This window comes from Neofelis nebulosa, chromosome 1, assembly GCF_028018385.1.
Source record: "Neofelis nebulosa isolate mNeoNeb1 chromosome 1, mNeoNeb1.pri, whole genome shotgun sequence".
NCBI classification, from domain to species: Eukaryota; Metazoa; Chordata; class Mammalia; order Carnivora; family Felidae; genus Neofelis; species Neofelis nebulosa.
Window position 1 is genome coordinate 242249694 of NC_080782.1, and position 22813 is coordinate 242272506.

Genomic DNA, 22813 nt, shown 5'->3' on the forward strand with positions numbered 1-22813 from the left:
GAGAGAGGGAGACACAGAATCAGAAACAGGCTCCAGGCTCCGAGCCATCAGCCCAGAGCCTGACGCGGGGCTCGAACTCACAGACCGCGAGATCGTGACCTGGCTGAAGTCGGACGCTTAACCGACTGCGCCACCCAGGCGCCCCTTATTCTGTTTTAAAGATGAGAAAAACTTGGGGGGCCTGGGTGCCTCAGTCGGTTAAGCGTCTGACTCTTGATTTTGGTTCAGGTCATGATCTCATGGTTCATGAGTTCGGGTCCCACATTAGGCTCCACGTTGATAGCACAGAGCCTGCTTAGGATTCTCTCTGTGTCCGCCTGCCCCTCCCCTGCTTGTTTTCTCTCTCTCTCTCTCTCTCAAAATAAATAAATAAACCTAAAAAACAATAAAAATAAAGGTGAGAAAAACTTGATAATTTAATAATTTTGCAAATTAAGAGTTTTAGTGTTTTCTACAACAAACTCTGGAAATTTTTCCTCCTCTCTCCCTCTCTCCCTCCCTCCCTCTCTGTGTGTGTGTGTCTCTCTCTCTCCCCCCGTCCCCTCTTTCTTGTTATTTTTGACAGAGAGAGAGAGAGAGAGAGAGAGAGAGAGACCACAAACAGGAGAGGGACAGAGAGAGAGGGAGGGAGGGAGACACAGAATCTGAAGCAGGCTCCAGGCTCTGAGTTGTTAGCACAGAGCCCAGTGTGGGGCTTGAACTCACGAACTGTGAGATCATGACCTGAGCCAAAGTCGGACGCTTAACCAACTGAGCCACCCAGGTACCCCCAAACATTTTTCTTACTATATAGGAATGTGATTGTTATTACTCTTAGCATTGACTGTTATTTATTGAGTTCTTGTAATTTACTGTACTGTTTCAAGCATTTCGTATATAGTATTTTATTTAATTTTATTGTAACTATTTAGTTATAGTTACAATATAGTTAACTCTCGTATCAGCCATGAGAGTTAACGCTGTTATTACTGTTGTTACCCTGTTTTACGGATCTGGTAACTAAATAAGAGAGTAAATAAATTTTACATTGTCAAACAACTAATGGGATTTCAGTACAGACTTGTGTGACTCCAAAGTTTATATCAGTTTACTATATACTATACTTTAAAAACTAATTAGGGGCGCCTGGGTGGCTCAGTCGGTTAAGCGGCCGACTTTGGCTCAGGTCACGATCTCGCGGTTCATGAGTTCGGGCCCCTCGTCGGGCTCTGTGCCGACAGCTCGGAGCCTGGAGCCTGCTTCGGATTCTGTGTCTCCCTCTCTCTGACCCTCCCCCGTTCATGCTCCGTCTCTCTCTGTCTCAAAAATAAACGTTAAAAAAAATTTTTTTTTTAAACTAATTAAATTCAGTTACCTTCCATTTTTGTTTACTCGGTATACACGCAATGTAAAGTAATATGTCTTTTGTTTTGTTACTTCGGCTTCTAGAGCAAACTTAGTGATTCAGTGTGAAAACTGGTGGAACTTAGCCAAGCAGTTTGCAAGTCGAAGCCCACCTCTGAACTTCCTGTCAAGTCCCGTGCAGAGGACACTGATGAAGGCTCTTGTCTTGGGCGGTTTTGCACATATGGACACAGAAACCAAACAGCAGTATTGGACAGAGGTAACAGTTTCCTTTATTTGGATCGACCTTCTTATGCTTTACCCTGTGTGGTGGCATAAAATACTCTGTGGAGACAAACATTTCAGTCATACCTTCTCTAATGTTTTCCCCTTTATAATGGAATAGGTTGAAGCTTATTATTTTACAAATACCATCTTATAATTTGTCCATATCCGCATATGTGATGACTTTGTCCAACGTTCTGTAGCATGGGCACATTTTGGCCCACAGGTCAAATGAGAGCCTAAAGAATCCGTGAAATGTCCGCTTCTGTTGAACGAGGAGGTGCAAATTATTATTATTAGTTTGCTAAGGCTGCTGTCACAGAGTGCCAGAAACTTAGTGGAGCAAACAACAGAAACGTCTTGTCTTGGAGCCAAGGTCTGGGCGTTGGTAGGTTGGTTCCTTTTGAAGGCTATGCAGGAGAATCTGTTCCAGGCTTCTTGCCAAATTGCTGGCGGTTGACTGGTAGGCTTTAGCGTTCTTAGGCTGTAGAAGCATCACCATAATCTCATCTTCACATGACATTCTCCATGTGTGCATTTTGCTGTAAAGATACCAGTCGTTGGATCAGCGGTCCACCCTAATGAACTCAATTTAATTATATCTGCAACAGCCCTGTTTCCAAATAAGGCCACATTGTCAGGTACTAGAGAGTTGGACTTCAACGTATCAGTTGCAAGGTGGGGGGGGATATGCATAATCAACCAATAACCACTGTGAACACATTGCATTATGTAAATTAGCTTTAAGTCAGGAACCAAGAGGTATCAGTATAGGTGGCTGGCCTATAATCCTTGTGACTAGAGTGCTCTTAATGTCTGAGAAGGGACACAGTAACAGAATTTGGCAGTCATCTGTGACTTCAGACCAGAAGAAAACCAGGCTGACCATATATTTCTAGTTTAAACAATTGTATTATCATATGAATAGCTTTAGAATGAAGATATCTTCATGAATATGCATATTCACTCAGGACACAACTGATTTTCTGAAGTTATACTCTATGCCAAGAGAAATTGGAAAGGAGAAAAACAGTCCAGAGCTGAATGTAGAACAGGGCTTGGCAAATTGGAGCCCACGGACCAAAATCAGCCTGCTGTCTCTCTCTCTCTCTCTAAGTAAAGTTTTATGGAAACACACTCATGTTCAATTGTTTATATTTTACCTATGGCTGCTTCTGTACTAAATTGTAATTGGAGAGTTGGGCCAGAGTTGACATATTCTCCAAAGTTGATACTTACTCTCTGACCCTTTGGAGACTTAAATTTCATCTTTTTGAGGGGGGAGGTTAATCCCCTGGAAAGAGATGATGATAGTGACAGAATTCTGTGAATGGCATTGACTAAGTCATGTTCCGTGACTTGTGGTTTTTGGAACCTAAATTACTTTAGAAAGTGAGGTGATAACATGTGCTGATTCGCTTTTCCATAAATAATACTTTTTCCACTTTTATGGAGGTAATTGACATGCATCACTATGCAAGTTCAAAACGTGTACAGCATAGTGGTTTGACTTACATATATTATGAAGTGATTACCGCAAGAACTTTAGTCAACATCCAAGATCTCCTATAAGTACAATGAAAAGAAACAACAAAAGAAAATTTTTTTCTTGTGATGAGAACTCTGAGGATCTACTCTTTTAACAGTTTTCCCATCTGTCATACAGCAGTGTTTACCTATAGTCACCATGTTATACGTGACACTCCCAGTACTTATTTATCTTACAGCTGGAAGTTCAAATCCCCCTTTTCCCACCTCCCCCCACCCCCACCTGTAGCAACTACAGATCTTTTTCTGAGAGTTAGGATTTTTTGTTTGTTTTGTTATTTTATTATTTTATTGTATTAAAATTCCTCATCTAAGTAAGATCATATGGTATTTGTCTTTCTTTGTCAGACTTACTTAACGTGTACCCTCAAGGTTCATCCGTGTGGTCACAAATGGTAGGATTTCCTCATTTTGTATGGCTAACTGTGTGATTGCATATGTATCACAACTCCTTCCGTTCATCCACGGATGGACGTTCAGGTTTTTTTCATGTCTCGGCCATTGCAAATAATGATTCAGTGAACATGGGGGTGCAGACGTCTCTGATCAAGTGCCGTCTTGGTTTCCTTTGGATATATTCCCAGCAGTGGAATTACTGGGTCGTATGGCAACTCTGTTTTTAATTTTTTGAGGGTCCTCCTTACTGTTTTCCTTAGCGGCTGCCCCAGTTGACAACCCCCACTAACAGTGCACAGGGGTCCCCTTTTCTCCACATCCTTGCCAGCCTTTCTGTCTCGTCTTTTTGATGGTGGTCATCCTGAAAGACCTGAGGTGATGTCGCCTTGTGGTTTTGATTTCCATTTCCCTGAGGACCAGTCTACTGTGTGTTCCGTTCTTTCTGTAGGTTAGAAGTTACGCGTCCCTTCGTGATGGGGAGCGTAGCATGTAGTTGCGATCATTGTTTCCGGTGCTTTCAGAAATGTTCTAGAAGGGACATCTCCAGGTTGAGGGAGTAAAGCTGAAAGAGACGGATCGTGGGCGTTAAGCTTTTAGAAGAATGATGCTTTAACTCGACAGGTCCTTCAGCCACTTCAGCAGCGATTCTTAAGAGTGATAAACCAAGAAAACTTCCAGCAGATGTGCCAGCAGGAGGAAGTCAAGCAGGAGATCACGGCCACGCTGGAGGCCCTGTGTGGCATTGCAGAGGCTACCCAGATTGACAACGTAGCAATTCTTTTTAATTTTTTGATGGACTTCCTTACCAATTGCATTGGATTGATGGAAGTTTACAAAAATACCCCAGAGACCGTCAATCTCATAATAGAAGTTTTTGTGGAAGTTGCACATAAACAGATATGCTATCTTGGAGAGGTAAGCACTTTCTAATTGTTCCTCTTTCGGATTAGAACTCCTGAAAGTATTAACAAAGTAACAGACACTTCCCTTTAAATTCTGTGAAGATTATCCAAAGGAGTTTTCAAAAAGACTTCAGAACGTTTCAAAAGAACTCAAAATCCAGGGGAAGGCTTATTGAAGGAAAGTCAACGCTGACCTAAAACTGTTGGTAAAACCAGAAATTTCTTTGAGATATAGTATTTTATTCAGTCAAAGCCATCCAAACGAGGCGTGTTTGATAAGACAAATAGTAGAAAAATTTAACCAATTTCTGTCTGTTGAAACTCTTGAGGCTTAAAATTTTAAATGACAGTTTGTATCTTTGCTTTATAAATCAAATGGATAATTTAGACAAGCTAAATTCTTTTACAATCAGTAACCACAGGTACACTTTTTACACTGTTTAGAAATCATTTAGAAAGCTGTTTTAAAACTGCCTTAAAGGAATATATTTGTATTTGTCTGTAGATTAGCGTAAATCTTGTTTTAAATCATTTCATGTGGGTTCCTGAGTTGTAAATTTTTGTTGTTGTTGCTGTTAGATCAAAGGCACTTGCTCATAAGTAAGGTTATTTTGTAAATGTTACAAATGTAGCCATAGATGCATGACTGAGAGGGCAGGCCGTTGCCATTCTGATATTTTTAAGACCATGGTTTGGTACACTGTGCTTTTGCAAGTTAAACAGTTCTATTAAATCTGAAAATAATAAATAGTATACACAGAGGTAAATAGCAGAAGTAAAACAGTTCTGTTGCCAAAATCTTACTATCTCTCTAGTATGTATTATCAAGTGAACAAAAAAAATGGATGTCAAATTTTGTTAGAAAACTGCTAATTTTTAAAACATAACTGCAATCTTTAATGCATGCTGTTTCATTTTTCTTAATGTTTTATAAGAGTTTCAAACAAGTGTTTGAGCTACTGTTGGGATCCAGAGTAAATTTATTAGATTATAATTTCAAGTTTCTTTTAGGGTTGATATTTTTTCCCAACTAAGTATGATTTATGCATGTTCTCTTACAGTCCAAAGCTATGAACCTGTATGAAGCCTGCCTTACTTTGCTGCAAGTATATTCTAAGAATAACTTGGGGCGGCAAAGAATAGATGTTACAGCAGAGGAAGAACAGTACCAAGACCTGCTTCTCATCATGGAACTTCTCACTAACCTTCTGTCAAAAGAATTCATAGATTTTAGCGATACAGGTAAGGTGAGGTGTGAGGGTTTTAAATTTCATTTTAATTATCTTTTTTGTAAAGCAAAGGAAGATAAAACTAAGTAAATAAATAAAGGGGGGGTCGCCTCGGTTGCTCAGTCAGTTAAGCGTCCGGCTCCCACCTTTATGAGACAGACCCCACGTAGGTTTCCACTCCCAGCGCATGCCGGCTTTTGGGATTCTGTCTCTCTCTCTCTCTCTCTCTCTCTCTCTCTCTTCATGCGCAGTCACACACTCTCTCCTTCTCTTTCTCAAAATAAATGAACGTTAAAAAGTTTAAATGTTATCATTTAAAAGTCATTTTTAATGTAATGAATCAGAAGTATTCATTAAAGGGGCGTCTGGGTGGCTCAGTCGGTTAAGCTTCTGACTTCGGCTCAGGTCGTGATCTCTCGGTTTGTGAGTTTGAGCCCCGCATCGGGCTCTGTGCTAATAGCTCAGAGCCTGGAGCCTGTTTCCAATTCTGTGTCTCTCTCTCTCTCTGCCTTCCCCCACTCATGCTCTGTCTCTGTCCCTCAAAAATAAATAAACATTGAAAAAAAATTTTTTTTAAGTATTCATTAAAAATTTTCATTGCTTCAGGGTGCCTGGGTGGCTCAGTTGGTTAAGTGTCTGACTTGGGCTCAGGTCATGATCTCATGGTTTGTGAGTTCGAGCCCTGCGTCGGGCTCTGTGCTGACCGCTCAGAGCCTAGAGCCTGCTTCAGTTTCTGTGTTTCCTCCTCTCTCTGCCCCTCCCCTGCTCGTACTCTATCTCCCTCTGTCTCTCAATAATAAATAAATGTTAAAAAAAATTTTTTTTTAACTCCATTATTTCATTAATGATTGCAGTGAACTGTTTTTCATTAGGCTTTGGGTTTGATAGATGTTTGTGGATTTTCCTCATTTACCTATTTAGGTCTTAGGAGGATTCTTAATTTATATGCATTTTATATGGATTAAGGATAATAAGCCTTTTTAATATTGGTAGTTATTTTTAACTACCATCTTCTGTAACATTTTAATTTGTTTTCCCCCATTCCTCTTCAGCATAGAAAAATTTCACACACCTAATAGATAAAATAAGTATTACTGTGGAAATTATTTAACTCACAGTATAACTTCCTTGTCAGTAGATTCGATTCTACTTTTTAAAACATGAAGCGTTAGTTTCCATCGTTGTAGAATAATAATGTGAACACGGAATACTGCATCAGAGACCCTGACAAATGAAATACAAAGGGATGACCCAGGGCCAGATTGATCAGATGTCCACTCATAGATATAGTTTGGCTTAGGGGTCTTAATCTTTTGTTACTTTCTCACAAAGATGGGAATACGTGTAACTCTGTAGGTTTATTGATGTTGCAATTCTGAGACTACCTTTTTGTCTTAATAGATGAGGTGTTCAGAGGACATGAGCCAGGGCAGGCGGCAAACAGGTCTGTGTCCGCGGCTGATGTTGTTCTGTATGGAGTGAACCTCATTCTGCCCCTGATGTCACAAGATCTTTTGAAGGTAATTGAAGACAGTGAATGTGAAAACCCCAACTGTCTGCTCGGAGTTCAAAGATGTTGTAGACAAGAATATACCTCTGATTTAATTAAGGAGGTAGAAGTACCTGCTTATCTGTTAAGTACACACGAAAATCAGAGGTTCTGGTTCCCATTGTGTGTCATTTATACTCGCGCATGCAGCTCAGTACGTGGTTCATGCCCTCATTTAATCCTGCCCCAGAGTCCTGTCTTCACTGATAATTAGTGACAGAAAAAAAAACTGGTTCTTTTAGAAACTGAATTCTGACGTTAGCAGTTTTGATTCCCTCATTTGTCATTGAGCAAATTAAGTTATATGTTTAGGTGTATTCCACTTATGCTTTTGAACATCATTCTCTGATTTTAAGGATTGAGCAGCAGAAGGCATTTTCCAGCAACCCCATGTAGAAATGGGATGGTAAGAAACCAAGACTGACGGTTTTTAAATTTGTGTGCATTCTGACGACGTCCTGTCTCGGGGTCATCAGTCAGTATTGAGGGTGTGGTGGTGACGAGGCTGCCCTTTCTTCCTCCTTTGGTACCACAGAAGAAGGGAGTCTCTTTCGTGAGTTGTCACAGAGGGTGAGGGTGGGGACAAAGACATGGCTGGGAAGGAAGAGGGAGGTGTGTGCGTGCGCATGTGTGTGGAACACGAACGAGGTAGAGTGGGAGAGGGAAAGAGAGGTCGGTCGTGGGAAGGAAGAAAATAGCGGTTGAGAAGTGGTTAGAAGTTGCATTGAGGAGTAGGAGGTGCTGTCAGATTCCCACAGAGTGGGCGGGGACCACATGTGTCTCTCCTTGAGCAGTGTCTTTGGGAGATGATTGGTGACCCGTGAGCTGAGTGTTCATGTGGCCACCAGTTGGATGGGGAAGTTTCGTAAGCTCTGTATATTGCTTTCTTTTAGGGTTTTTTGGTTTGGTTGCGGGGGGCGGGGGGGTTCTCATCAAGTAAACCATTACACATTTAGATGTGTATTTTCTTAAGAATTGCTAAACTGTAGATTGCCTACTTTTTACTTCAGTTTTCCAGGACTGTCCAACCAATTTTTAGAAGTGTGAAGAAGTGAATACTTTATTTCATGCATAATCCTAATCTGTATTACCTTCTTGTATTTTTCTAACATGCTGGAAATCAAATAAACACATTTGCAAAAGGGTTTTAATTATAGGTCATTTGATTATTTGAAATTTGGCTGCTTTGTCTACTTTTTCAAGGTAAACAAGACTGTCTGGAATTGGCAGTAGCTTTTATTAACTGTCCAGAAGATAATTGCTTCTACTGTACATTATTTTCATGTTACTAAAATATTTCCTTTATTGAAACATATTTTTATATTTAATTAGATCTTTATGTTTTCTATATATCTTGATTCTTTTAAGAGAAATCATTATATTTACAAGTTTATTGGTTATTTATTTTATTGCATTAATGAAAATAGAAATTAGATATCATTAAGCATCTAAATATTTAATATTTCTTTTTCAGTTTCCAACCCTTTGTAATCAGTACTACAAATTAATCACATTTATCTGTGAGATTTTTCCTGAAAAAATACCACAGCTTCCTGAAGATCTTTTTAAAAGTCTGATGTACTCTCTAGAACTAGGCATGACATCATATCCTTTAAATGAACATCATTATCATTTATCCCTTGGGGGGAAAAAAATCTCCCAAAGTTTTAAAAACTTGTATTTTTAAATTTTCCTTTGTGTTTTATTTCGTAAGAAAGCTGTCGTCTAACAGCCCTAATTGTGTGTTTCTCTTATTAGTTCACCTCATCTTGTCCTCCTTTCACAGGTCAATCCCAAAGGCTTTTGGTGCCTGGTCCCAAAGTCACTCTTTCATTAAAAGCCCCAATTAGTAATGCCATCGACTGTTGTTGAGTCTCTGATCTCAGCTGCCCGGTAGTAGAGAATAATAAGGCTTTTTATCAGTTGTGTGCTCATGATCAGAAACACATTAGAAATCTACAGTCCGAGACCCTCTCCGAAACACTGGAAACCTTTTGTCGTGTAGCTCGCAACCCCGTAAAGACATATTGCACACTAGGGTACTCACTTAACTGTGGTCATTCCTAGAATTTGATAATAGCCATGATTTTTGAATCTTTTATAAGTTAAATACACCTAGTCTGTTCCTTGACCTACATGATCAGAATGAGTTCGGAAGTTTGCCAGCTTTGCCTGGAAGCTTTGACGCCATTAGCTGAGCAGTGTGCAAAAGCACAGGAAACAGATTCACCACTTTTTCTAGCAACACGGCACTTTCTAAAGGTAAGATGTTCGGCTGGCATGCCGTCAAACCGTCTGCTTTAGTACAGTTCGTGCCTGTAAATCTTCATTCGAATGAGGAAACGCTTACGTCATTCAGAGGGCAGGAAAGAATTACTTTCTGTTCATTGTGCTTTTCTGGAGATCAGTTCCCTGGACACCTTATTCTCCACTTGTGTGTTCTTGAAACCTGACGTGGCAAATGTAACAGTCTGGTCATTTATGGTGGCACATGTCACAGCAAGGAATAACCTCTGTTATTATAAATCCTTGGGTCTTTAAAAAGCTTTTTTCTTCCATTTTCAGACTTATTTAATAGATAAGAGCAACTACCACCCCTCTTTGTCTTTTTTGGATTAGACACAGGATGGGAGATTGTATGATCATCATGTATTTTTATTTAGAGGTTTTGTATTATGTCCTTTCAGCTGGTTTTTGATATGCTGGTTTTGCAAAAGCACAACACAGAGATGACCACTGCAGCCGGTGAAGCTTTCTACACGTTGGTGTGCTTGCATCAGGTACTGGACATAAGTCTCTTCGTTGGGTCTCTTCCCTTTTTTTTTTTTTTTTTTTTTTTTTCTTCCAGCAAGGAGATTGTTTGTGCAGATAGTGGGCCTTTGATACTCCCAGTTCTTAGAGAATCTGTGACTCAGTGCTTCAGTTGCTTTCAGTGAGGGCGTATCTCTTCATTTCCACATTAGCTCTTTTGACAAGCCGTTTGTCAGTGAATAAGCACTTACTTTCCCTTCTCCCCTGTTCTGAATCATCCTTTGCATTGATCACTGCCCTAAAGCTTGTCCTCGTAAACAAGTGTGCTTGGAACCAAGAATTAACATGAAAGAATAGTAGAGGCACAGTTTCTGTCCTTGAGGAACTCACAGTTTTGTAAGGGAGACCAGACGAAGAAGACTGGGGACCCAGAGGATCTGCCTCGAGAAAGTGCAGAAATCAACAGCATATTATTTCCTGTCGTGGTAGGGAAAGTGTGTTGCTTCATATTATACTACGGAAAGGAGGGTATTGTTTCAATTTATTTTGTTGAGCCTTTAAAGACTCGGAAGCACGCACTCACTGTTTGGGGTTAACGTTATGGGAGAAAAGTGACGCTAGCTCACCTGTCCCTTCCCTATTCGGGTAGAGTAGGTGCCCATCAAGTGTATGAGAAGAACCATATTAGATCATCAGCTGCCCCAGTTTCCCAACACTCCTTTCCCCAATTTTTGGTCTCCCCACCCCCCAGCACATGCACACGTCCCAGCGTGACTAAGCAATTGACTTTTGTTAAGTGCTTTGCCTTTTTTTTCCCTCAAAGTACATAGAGTCCAGTGCATTTGCTGTGAGTGGCACTCAGGGCTTGATTTTATTTACCTTTTTAAAGAAAGATAGGATTTTGAGGCCTTTTCATACAACTTAAAGATTCCCTTCCTGTAGACTTCCTATACCATCTACGCTCCAAGCTGAAGGTACTCTGGGGCTTGAGTTCTTGCTGTCCTCTCTGCACATGGTGCCCATCTGAGGTCTGTGGGCTTTCTGTGTCATTCTACTTCTTTGTTGCTTGCTAGGAAGATAGATGTCTTGTCCCCATATGTATAAGCCATTGCATTCCAGATGCCTTTAAACAACAACAACAACAACAACAACAACATATTCACACATTGTAAAAAAGAGAGCAAGGCGTTAGGTTTGGCTAGCATGAGATCTGCTGGTCTGGTCCCAGAGGGACCACCATGTCTTTTGAATAGGGAAATGATTTGGAGTTTATACTTACTCTTCTGTGAGTAGGTATGTCTCTTGGATAGGGCATTTAGGGTGGCCACCCTGGTTCCCTGCTTGTGTTGTGGGTCAGGGATTGCATCCAGTGCCTTATTCTTCTTTTCCAAATGCAATTAATATTTCATTTCACCCTTTGGTCCATTATGATATCCCAAGAAGCTAATGAAAAATAGTGTCAGACCAGTTTTTGTTGTTTGTTCGTTTGTTTTTCAAGAGAGCTTATCTTAGAAAGCTGTTTTGGTTGAATGTTCCTTAACCACACACCCTCTCTTCTGTAAAAGGCTTTATTACAAGGGGCATTAAAAGTAGAAGCACTACATATCTTCCCCCCCCCCCCCCCCCCATGCTCCTATATTTATTAGGTTCCTTTTCCTGCCCTTTCTCCCAGAGCCACTGAGTCCAGTACTGGTTTGCAGGTACATCTGCACCTTCACCTTGAGAAAGGACTGAAATATACCCCTCCCCCTGTGCCACCCCCTCCCCCTGTGCCACCCCCTCCCAGACAGCTCCTGTCTGCCTTGTACGGGTCTGCTGTCCTCAGAGCTGTGTGGACAGGGTGCTTATAGAAAGCCCTGGGAAATCAGGTTGCAGACTTAGACTATGCATAAAATGCAAAATAAATATGAATAATGTGGTTGAAAAATGGAGAGGAGACAACACAACAAACTTGGTAATCACATGGCTTCAGGAGCCAAGCAGCCTGGATTCTTGCTTAAAAGCAGTGTGATCTTGGGCTGCCTGGGTGGCTCAGTTGGTTATGTGTCTGAGTCCTGATTTTGGCTCAGGTCATAATCTCACAGTCATGGGATCAAGCCCCGTGTCGGGCTCTGCCCTGAGTGTGGGGCTTGTTTGGGATTCTCTCTCTCCCTCTCTGTCTCTCTGCCCCTCCCTGACATGCTTATTTTCTCAAAGTAAATAAATAAAGATTAAAAAAAAGAAAGTGTGATCTTAGACATGTTAATTTCACTATATGTACGTACTTCCATCTGTGAATCAGGAGAATAACAGTACTTTTTGTACCGCTGTTCATAGGATTGTTATAAAAAGTGAGTTACTAATGTAAAAGGCTGGAACAGTACCTGGAATAGAGTGAACTTTCAGTGAATATTAATCAGTAAAAAGAGCTATTGTGGGGGCGCCTGGGTGGCTCAGTTGGTTGAGCATCCAACTTCGGCTCAGGTCATGATCTTGTGGTTCGTGAGTTCGAGCCCTGCGTCGGGCTCTGTGCTGACAGCTCGGAGCCTGGAGCCTGCAGCCTGCTTCAGATTCTGTGTCCCCCTCTCTCTCCGCCCCACCCCCTGCTTGTGCTCTGTCTCTCTCTGTCTTTCAAAAATGAATAAACAGGGGCGCCTGGGTGGCTCAGTCGGTTAAGCGTCCGACTTCAGCTCAGGTCACGATCTCACAGACCGTGAGTTCGAGCCCCGCGTCGGGCTCTGGGCTGATGGCTCAGAGCCTGGAGCCTGCTTCCGATTCTGTGTCTCCCTCTCTCTCTGCCCCTCCCCCGTTCATGTTCTGTCTCTGTCTCAAAAATAAATAAACGTTAAAAAAAAAAATTTAACAGAAATGAATAAACATAAAAAAAATGTTTTTTTAATTAAAAAAAAAGAGCTATTGTGATCATTTCACAGTGTATTTAAATGTGGGATGATTGTGTTGTACACCCAAAACTAATAGAATATTATATGACAATTGCACTTTAATGCAAAAGAAGAAGAGCCGTTGTCAGACCCTGCCTTTCAGAAATCCCACAAGGTAGTACCTGATATCATCTACTTGTGTGACATTTGAGGAAGCTAAATGTTCTTACATATACACTTTATCTCTTCAATAGGCTGAATATTCCGAGTTGGTTGAAACATTACTGTCAAGTCAGCAAGACCCAGTTATTTACCAGAGATTAGCAGATGCCTTCAACAAGCTCACCGCAAGCAGCACTCCTCCGACGCTGGACCGGAAGCAGAAGATGGCCTTCCTAAAGAGTTTAGAAGAGTTTATGGCAAATGTTGGTGGCCTCCTTTGTGTAAAATAAACAACAAAACTTTATGCTTAATTTAGATCCTTTCTGCAAAGTGCACTGAATTGCTAAAAGCTGACTTGAGTCTTGTCCTGTTCTTCAGTTCTTTGGCCGTTTTGGATCTCGGAGAGTCTGAAAGTTTGATATGTAATGCAGTGAAACAGGAGAGGTCACCTTTGAATCAGCTTCCGCTGTTGGGTGTTAGCCACAGTCTGTCATATGTGTCTTGTGGATTTTGAATGGTGATCTAAGATTTTCAATTCCGTATATGTGCAAACAGATATGGGCACCATGAAATGCACATTCAGTGCCTTTCCCCCTTATCGAAACATTAGGTGGCTAGCCAAAGTGTAGACTTTCTGTTAAATTAAATATATTAGATGGACATATGCTCGGCATTGTTTCTCAAAATGTTGTCCATAGACCACCTGCATCATTGGAGGAGCTGGTTGAAAAGGTAGATTCTTGGGCCCAACTGTAGACCCTCAGAGTCAGAATTTCTGTTTGTTGGGCCTTGGACTCTTCATTTTAACACGCTCCTCCCCTCTGCCACCCCACAAGTTTTGAATCAATGCAAAAGACAGTGGAAACTCTTCCGAGGTTTTGTGCTTTCAAACGTTTCCTCCCTTTGATGATTAGGTTTGTAATTCAGCAGGAAGAAGAAACATCAGGTGTTTGCTGGCTTCTTGTGGCACACTGGCTCTTTGTTGTTTGTAACATCAGCCTGGTGTTGCAGGCTTTGTGTGATACAGGCCTCCAGTCACACTCTGATGCCTGAACTTGAGGGGGAAAATGGGTGTATATTTTTGTTCCATAAAAAGAACTTTAGGAACTGTAGCCATTTCATTGCCTTAATTTTAAGAAGAAAATACAAAAAAGAGCAGATTTGTTTTAGCAAGAAATCAAGTCTTGATGCTTCAGAGTTGGTTTAGGGTGTTAGCTGCTATGAATCTGGTGCCCTTTTGATCGTGTATTTATGTTGGGTTTATGAGTGAAATGAAAGTCTCATTCGTATGTAGTCTAACTTTTTGGATATGTTTCTCTTCAGCCACGTAGCCCATGGCTAATAATCTATTCTGAATGGCTTGCTTAAGCAATAACTATTTTAAAGGATGTGAATTACTGATTCATACAGACTATTCTACGTTGGGGCATTAGGGGCAATAATTACGCTAGAGTGGACATTCTCCTCATCTCACAGGAGCCATGTACATTTAATTTAAGAGATTAAAAACTTCCTATTTGGATCCTCTCGTTTGATCTTTCTAATCAGGACTTTTGTACTGCTGCCATGCTCCCCTTAGTTCTGTGTGCCAGCTTAAATTATGGAAATGAAAGCTAATTTATAAACTGCCGGCGTATGAAGCTCTGCCCACTGCGATGTCAAAATCCCACAGCACAGTGACAGGAATCTGGCACAGGCTCGCTCTGAAACTGTGCCTCTAAGGGGTGGGCTTTCTCCTGCTGTGTCCTTGACACCTACAGGCTCAACTGTCCTTCGAACGTAGTCTTCATATCTGAATTGCATATAGTATATGCATCTTCACACGTGATGCTGTGCAGAACTTTGTAGAACTCCGTGCTACTCACAGGTAACAAAACTGGAGCGTCTAAATTACATCCAACCTGTGCATGTGATGTTAGACACGAGTGAATGCAAAGCCTAAGGCCGTAACTTTTTGAGGAACGTCACTCTTAATTCGATTATTGTTGATTAATAACTGAGGTGGAGCAAAAACATCTTAAAAGACAGCTAGGAAAAAACTAAGATCGCTCTTCACGAAATACACGTATTGTATTTTTCAGAACACTTTGAACAAGTGCATTTATTTTTAGGTTTCTTCTTTTTTTCCCTTAACTTGTGGCAATATTCTTTCTTGGTGTTTGACGTTTCCCAGCTCCCTCATGCTTTCTTCAGAGTTGTGAGCAGTGTGTATCTGTGTGTTCAATAAGAATAGTCCCTTTGCCAAAGGACACTGAAATACACAACTGACTGGGTAGGTCTGCCATGACAAAACTATGATCAAATTGTTATTATAAATAAAGATGAGTAGGAAAGAAATACCTTGGTAAATAAAAAGGTGTCAGTATTTAATAACTTCTTCCTAGACAGAAATGTATTTGCTGAATTTGCCCAGATTTTATTATAGTCCTGCAATTTCATTAGATCAGTTTCAGTTAAAAGTGAGATTTACTTCAGATTGGACCAAATAATGTTTCCAGTGTCCCCTGAACGTTGAGTAGTGGCAAACTGGAGGAAAAAGCAACCACCATTTTCTAGGTAATGGGGATGCCACTTTAATTGCAACGGCTAAGACTTCTTTTCAGGGTGTTTGTGTTAACGTTTGCCTTATTGAATATTTGTTTAGTGTTTGGGTCTTTTGTTTTACTCTGTCCAGTTTCGTCTTTGGCTATGTTTATTGACGCTAGTTTTTTGGGGTTTCGTTTTAATGTTCTTGGCCCAGTGGATGTAAAGAGCACTGGCTTAATTCTAGTAAATTGATTTTTACTATTGAAACTAAGTTGTTAAAAAGAGTTCTAAAAACAAAAACATTATTTGTGCCCCCCTTTTTATATGTTAAAGGGACACTGTCAAGGATATGATTTTTAGAATTTTGTGTTTTATAAAGTTTCTTTTGTTCATGTATAGCATCCTTTAACTTCTCGTTTCAATTCATTCTTTATTTGACTTATTTCTTATTTTATTTTCCTTGCCCATTTGTTTTCCCAAAGGCACAATCTCTACAGAATCCCAGGGCACAGTCGCTAAGGACTTGGTCCATACACAATTTCTCTCCATATATAACAGCACCTGTAACTGTCTTCTTGTAGCTCTGTTAAAAGCAGTGGTTTGCTTTTACAGTTCATCTTGGACAGGTGACTGCCTGGGTCAGACTGCTTGGCAGTGTTTGACAGTGTCCTTCTCAACACAGTTATCTGGGTCTTTTCTGCCTTGTTGCCTCTTAATCTGTTCGGAGACAGGGGGGCATGTTAACATCACTGCATTTGAGTTTTTTGTCGGGTTTAAAGTGTGACAGCTTACGTTAAAAAAAAAAAAAAACACTTTGCAATATTTTTCAAAGAATTTAGCCTTCATTGTAAACCATGTTTCTAATTAGATTACATTACTCTGTTCAGATATGATGGTTACTACCTTTTTCGGTTTTCACTTCAAAACCAAGCATCTCTATAATTTGCCCCCAGTCGGCAATATTTAACACTCCCCTTACTGTCTTTGGTTGAACTTTCTCTTTTACCAAGATGTCAAGTCTTTGTCTCTCTAATAGCACCATATATCCCATTTCTGTTTATATTGGTATGCATCTCTCAAGTATCGAAGGTAACTAGCTTTCAGTTTCAAGGATTTCAAGTTCGAGCGTCCTACTATTCAGTGTCAGTCGAACCCCTAAAAGACTCTTGTCTGTTACAGTTTCACTTGTTTCTGTTTGCCACTTACCGTTAGAAGCGATTGTCATTAAACCTTACTAAGTTAGCTATGTCTGACGGATAATTATCATATTGGTTCCTGAATAAAATATTAGCTGTTAAGGCAGAAGGAACCTCAGTGCTTCTTAGAGTTTTTGCTTTTGTTTTTAACCAGAGAATAAGGAACTGATTGGATGTAAGTTTTTAACCTAATTTTCTATCAATTCTTCTACAAAACAGCATAGCTGATTTGAGGATATAATAATGTTTTAAATTGTTTTAAAATGTAAATGGATATTCTCTGATTTGGTAAAATGCTACATTTAAGGATTCGTTAAAAATTGGTTCTCTAAAATTAACAAGTGTCCACATTTGGTGTATTGCTGAGCTCAAATTGATTTGAAGTGCCCTGGTTCAGGCTGAACTTTATTTAGGTTTCGATGTGAGAAGTGTGAGCTATTCCTGACTGGTTATAATGGGAACCCGTGACGTACTTCGCCAGAGGACCTCTTTGGTCCACGTGAAGCTACAAATTTCATAATGGCTGTCCGTCGTGTGTTAAAGAGGATGGATGAAGGGATCTGTTTCTGGCCGGTAGCACTCTCCGCTTGGGAAAGACAAACTCCGCAAGACGGCTTTGGCGGTGGCTGGGAGGTGCAGTTTGCACCCAAGACTCCTGAGCCGCACCCGAAACCATCTTCCTCCACCCATCCACTGGGGTTTCACTCCTTCCTTATTCCCAGCCCTTCTCACCGGTGCAGAGATTTAGTTTTCTCCTTTTCAGTCTTCTTAGCTACTAGGAGCTATCAGATGTGTACTGATAGCTCCTTTTCCTAGCCTGAAATGAAAAATACTGTGTCCGCACTATGGACCTGATGGGGATGTGACCTCAAGTGTGTTCTGAGCCCAGGCTTCCTGGAGTGGTGTCTCTTACCACATAAAATTCTGACACGTTGCAAGCACTGGGATTGTGATTTGGTTCTCTGTACAAAGAAAGAAGCTCCATGAAGTGAGTTTGTGGTTTAATGGTCACAAAATGTTAGCACTGCTACCATTCAGCACGTGTAAAATTTTTTAAATTTATAAATATTAAAATTTTAAACTTACACTAAGACTTTTCAGTTTTTTTAAGAGACCCAGGGACAAGAGTATACTGTTTAAATATTTACCTCTATGAACATTACTAATGAAGGTATAAAGTTGCATTTAATTTTTCAAAAGATGCTACAATATGATTTTAGGAAATAAATCAAGGCTATGTATTGAGCCAGTTACAAGCTGAATATCAAACTGATAAAATTTTATTTGTATTTTTTAAATCCATAAATGGGAGTTAAAAATGTGTCTTTTCACTAAATATTTTTATTACATTTTTGTTTTGACCATGTGTGATTTGTTCATGGGTATTTAGCTAGGCTATTTTATGAAGCTTATTGAAATGGTGCTAGTTCATTTACAATCATAGGATGATTGACACTGGGGACATTACACAGTCATAAAATAATTTTAAATAAAAAACATGGGACGAGACATATCTGTATAGATAAAGATCTGCATTACCTTCTGGGAAAATACCCAAACCTTAATAGAGTATTCAGGATTCAGAAAGAAAAGGTTTTGTTTATATTCTGTAATATTGAACATATTTATTTTTATCTCACCTCCTGGCTTTAGAAACATTTTCAGAGTGACTAGTTAAATCACTGGACTTGGGCGTATTTGTAGTAAATATTTTTAGTAGTTCGGGTCTTTCTTTTCGGCCTTTTCAGGGAAAGGAGAATTACCATCCTGCTCTGTGTTAGACTTACACACTCTCACCTTTCACCCAATCTTAAATCTTGTAAACATGTGCAGTGGAAAAGTAATTTTTTTAAGAAGAGGAAATGCATTTTGAAATATATTTATTTTAAACTTGATTTTGCTTTGAATATTCATTGACTTATAATGGTATTTCTTAGGTTATGTTGAAATGTAATTCCACTCCGAGGGTAGATAAGAAGAAGCAGGTTGTTTAAGAGGTACAGTAGGTAGAGTGCATGTTGAGTGTTTGTTTCCCCTCTTACATTCGAGGGGCACCTCAAGCACAGGCTGATAAGCTGTCTCTTGAAGAGAGCCATAAATGATTTTAAAGGGCCCAAATATAAAAATTAGTATTTGTAAATAGTCATCTTTAATGGTTCTCTCTAAAAATAGTCATTTTATGTTGAGTGGTTGTGAATAATGCCTCTGGTGCATTGATTAGGTTGACATTTTTGTTTGTGTTTTAAGTGTCGCCTCCCAGATGGAGTCTTGTGCATTCTTTGTCATTTCAAATGGCAGTTCAGTTTGACTTTCTTTTTGAAACTAAGTGGAAGCAAAGGCATGTTGGGTGAAACTAATGAGAAAGTCTTCTGCTCAGAAGTCCCATACAGTACTAATAGCAGTGCACTGTCTTAGTTCTAGCCCATGAGCCAACCTCCTTCCTGGTAAGTTATTTTTAACATCTAGCATGACAGTGAACGGAGGTAAGTCTCTGAGGATTCCTGGAGTCGAAGAATGAAAAAAACTGAAGCAAAGAACAGTTAAATAGGGGTGTGCTAATAAATATTTTTATTTCCACAGTAGTTAGCGGTTTTAAGTTTTGATAGTGTTCATTTTGGCTTACTTTGCTGCCAGGGTTAGTCTTCTAATATCCTGAGATCTTAGGCTGCAATATTCGTTTGTACCCCTTCTTATAACTGCACTGCCCTGGATAGTCCTTTCTGAGGACTGACCTGGTAAAGCCATATGAACTGGTACAGTACAGGGGAGAGGTAGAGAGACCTAAATCCAATTCCTAATATATCCTCTATATCACAGGACCATAAATGTTCATTCTTCCTAAATGGAAAATTTTAAACATGGTAATTGGATATAATAATAGATGCTCAATAGATTGCATTATATTTAAAGATTGTTTCTAAGAACACATTTTGATCCATCAATGTGTTCTAATATAAAGTCCAATACCTGGTAGCCATTAATTACTTTTAAGTACTGTAGTATCTAAACATGAATAAAATGTGACCTAGCCACAACCACCATGTTAGTATTGGAATAGAGTTCACCATATTAGTTTTTCTTCTTTTCTATACGAGAAAATTGATCTATTTAAGTTGGTGGTTTCAGTTTCTGTTGAATATTCACCTCATAATTCTACAACAACAAAATCGTAACAGTGATTCCCAAAGTAGGTTTCATGAATCACTAATTTTTTTTTTAAAGTTTATGTATTTTGAGAGAGTGCAAGCAGGGGGAGGGGCAGAGAGAGGAGAAGAATCCCAAGCAGGCTCCCTGCTGTCAGTGCAGAGCCCAATGTGGGACTCAAACTCACAAAACAGATCATGACCTTAGCCAAAATCAAGAGTTGGATGCTTAACTGACTGAGCCACCCAGGTGCCCCAATCACTAATTCTTTATAACTTAGCTGTTACTAAATAAATTGGAGAAATGAAACAAGGTTTTGTTTTGTTTTGTTTTGCTGTGTGAAGTTAAAGCTTTACTACACTAATGCACATCAGAAAACTCTAGAAGATCTTTTAAAAATTTATTTATTTTGGAGAGAGCACCAACAAGGCAGAGGCAGAGAAAGGAAGAGAATCCCAACCGAGCAGGCTCCGTACTGTCAGTGCAGAGCAAGACTTGGGGTTTGAACTCACAAAACTGAGATTACAACCTGAGCCGAAATCAAGAGTCAGTCACCCAACCAACTGACCACCCCCCCCCCCCGGGGGGCCCCAGGAGCTCTAGAAGATCTTAATGAGATTTTCATCAGCTTATTTAATGGTTTCTTCTCAAAGCATCTTATGGGACTAGAATTCTAGGGAACATCCTTTGCAACATGCTTAGGCTAATTTGAGTAATTTGGTAATACAGTACTTGGAGAATGGAAGAAAAACACCAGAACCTGTTCTTGTAATTGTAGGTAATTTCTAGTTATTTTTTAGAAAAGGAAAAACTTGAGTGTAAGTTCATCTTTTAAGAAACCTTTTCAGGGTAATCTTTGTTCCTTTTATGCACCATTTCTGAAGAGTGGTGAGATGAACAAAAATAATTTTTCAATAAACAAAGGAGTAATTCCTGAATTGAAATTGATTTGAAAGCATCTTTCAAGTCTAACTTGACAAATAATCTTCACTTTACTTCAATACCAGTCAAATTGCTTTTGATGTTTTACATTTTTCTATGATTTTAATAACCATTAAATTACAATGAAAATGTTTCACCAGGAAAATTCTAATCTTCGTGTATTAATGAGACATGCTGTCTGGCCAGTCAGCACTCTTGGTGGAAGTATAATTATATGAACTTTCTGACATCTAGGTCACTTTAATTATAAAAATAACATGTCATACACATTACATGAAGGTAACTATTGTGTCTCACATGATATGAAAGCAGTTGAAACTTTGAACGCTTAAAAAGATGTTTCAAGCCCAAACTAATTTTCTTTAGCATAAACTTTTCTGTTAATTTAGAAGCCAAGGCAGTCTTGTATATATGGAACACTACCTCTGTAAAAATATACTGCCATAAAAGTTGGTTATTAATTATTTCTTGGTTCATGTTATTATTGATTTCCTTTAGTTTTACATTTTTCTTTCCAGCTGTTTTGCTAAGTTACATCTGATTTTGAAGTATTTAGTAGATTTGTCATCAGTTCAAAACTTTCAAAGTAAAAAAAAAACAAAACAAAACATGGGTTGTTACAGACCCGGAAAGTATATTTAAAATAGAAAGCATGGTACTCACAAAGTTGTAAACCTCTTTCACGAACTACCAAATGGCATCGTTTGGCAGCTCAGCAGTTCATTTATATCCTCACCTTGCCCCAGAAAGGATTTAAAGGTATTTGGGAGAATATATAAAACTTAGCAAGATAATAAAATTAATAAAGAAAATGAAGGAAAGGAAGGTAGGAACATAATATAGATTGCCTTGGGGAATGAAAATAAATCTGACGACTTGGTAACAGCGAAGGTGAAGGGGGACATTTCCTACATTAAGTTCTTGTTATGTGCTAGGTACTGTGCTAGATGTCTTAACATATGTTGAATGAAAGAGTAATGGCAAGTCAGCTGACCAAATAGTATCCATCGTTTTCATGGAGAAGGTTGTTGCCTCATAATTGCGTTGTTTGCCAAATTAGTAGCTGGTCTTATTTCAGCATGAAGACCTCTACCTTGCATCATCTGTTTACCGATCAGATTGTGCACTCATTTACATCTCTTCCATTTTTTGCAGCTAACCCCCAAATGAAAAATGCATATAACTAGACTTACATTAACCACATTAAGTTTGGATAGGCAAATCATAGGAGGAAATCTGAGCAAAGTGCAGCGTTTGAGAGTCTTCGTGCATATAAAGCCTCAATTTAATGTCTTAATTCCTCTAAGACCGAGTAAACTACACAAAGGCCTAAATTTAATGTTTGCGAAACGTACCAGTTTCAAGTGCAAATAGCTACTTGGAATACGTTTAACTGGAAGGGAATCTAATGAAAACATTTTTTTTTTTATTGCCACTATTCTTGGAGGTCATTTATAAGATAGAGACAACAAGAGGGGACAACTCCTATCAACAGCACGCCCTTGCACTCAGTTAACGGCAGGCCCGGAACGCCTGGAGGAAACTGCGTTCCGGGGTCTTCCGGAAGCGCCCTCGGGCCGGAGGGTGTGCGCATGCGCGGACGCGGCGCGGGCCCGCGCGGGCCGGCCTCGACCCCTGTCGCACCTGAGGGTGACTGCGCACGCGTGGCTACTGAGTGGACGAACCTGGGCGCGAAGGTGGGGTCGCTTCCGCGCTGGTCTGCGGCTTCGGAGTCGGTTGTGGTTTCTTTTTTCCGTTCGTCACCCTTTCTCCAGTGCAGCGAGGGCGGAGGGATTCAGTTAATGGTGTCTGGGGACGGAGGGCGAGCTGCAGTCGAGCCGAGAGGGAGCGCGGTTCCTGCGCCGCGTGACCTGGCCTCGTGGGCAAGGGCCCGTGAGGAGCGGCCCAACCTGGGCTTAGGCGGCCCGGGTGCGGAGGAGAAAACTTAACCCCCAGGCCAGGGCAGTAAGAGAACTCCGCTCCGGTCACGTGGGATTGG

The 22813-nt window shown here is 40.0% G+C and overlaps 2 protein-coding genes across 6 annotated transcripts in view; both read left to right on the forward strand.

The window, feature by feature from the left end:
- Positions 1-18077, forward strand: part of XPO4 (exportin 4) — a 123375-nt gene extending 105298 nt beyond the window's left edge. For all 4 annotated transcript variants that reach the window (XM_058690189.1, XM_058690179.1, XM_058690201.1 and 1 more), the window contains 8 exons: positions 1429-1603; positions 4174-4467; positions 5516-5696; positions 7085-7203; positions 8707-8837; positions 9377-9494; positions 9920-10012; positions 13099-18077. In XM_058690189.1, the coding sequence (XP_058546172.1) occupies positions 1429-1603; positions 4174-4467; positions 5516-5696; positions 7085-7203; positions 8707-8837; positions 9377-9494; positions 9920-10012; positions 13099-13296 (1309 nt within the window). In that variant the 3' untranslated portion in view covers positions 13297-18077. The remainder of the gene's footprint in view (positions 1-1428; positions 1604-4173; positions 4468-5515; positions 5697-7084; positions 7204-8706; positions 8838-9376; positions 9495-9919; positions 10013-13098) is intronic.
- A 4323-nt stretch (positions 18078-22400) lies between these two features.
- Positions 22401-22813, forward strand: part of EEF1AKMT1 (EEF1A lysine methyltransferase 1) — a 36669-nt gene continuing 36256 nt past the window's right edge. The window contains exon 1 of one of the 2 annotated variants that reach the window (XM_058690223.1): positions 22401-22511. The gene's annotated coding sequence lies outside the window, so the exon portion shown is untranslated. Of the gene's footprint in view, positions 22551-22813 lie in introns of both variants that reach the window. The other variant, XM_058690253.1, reaches the window with a different exon arrangement.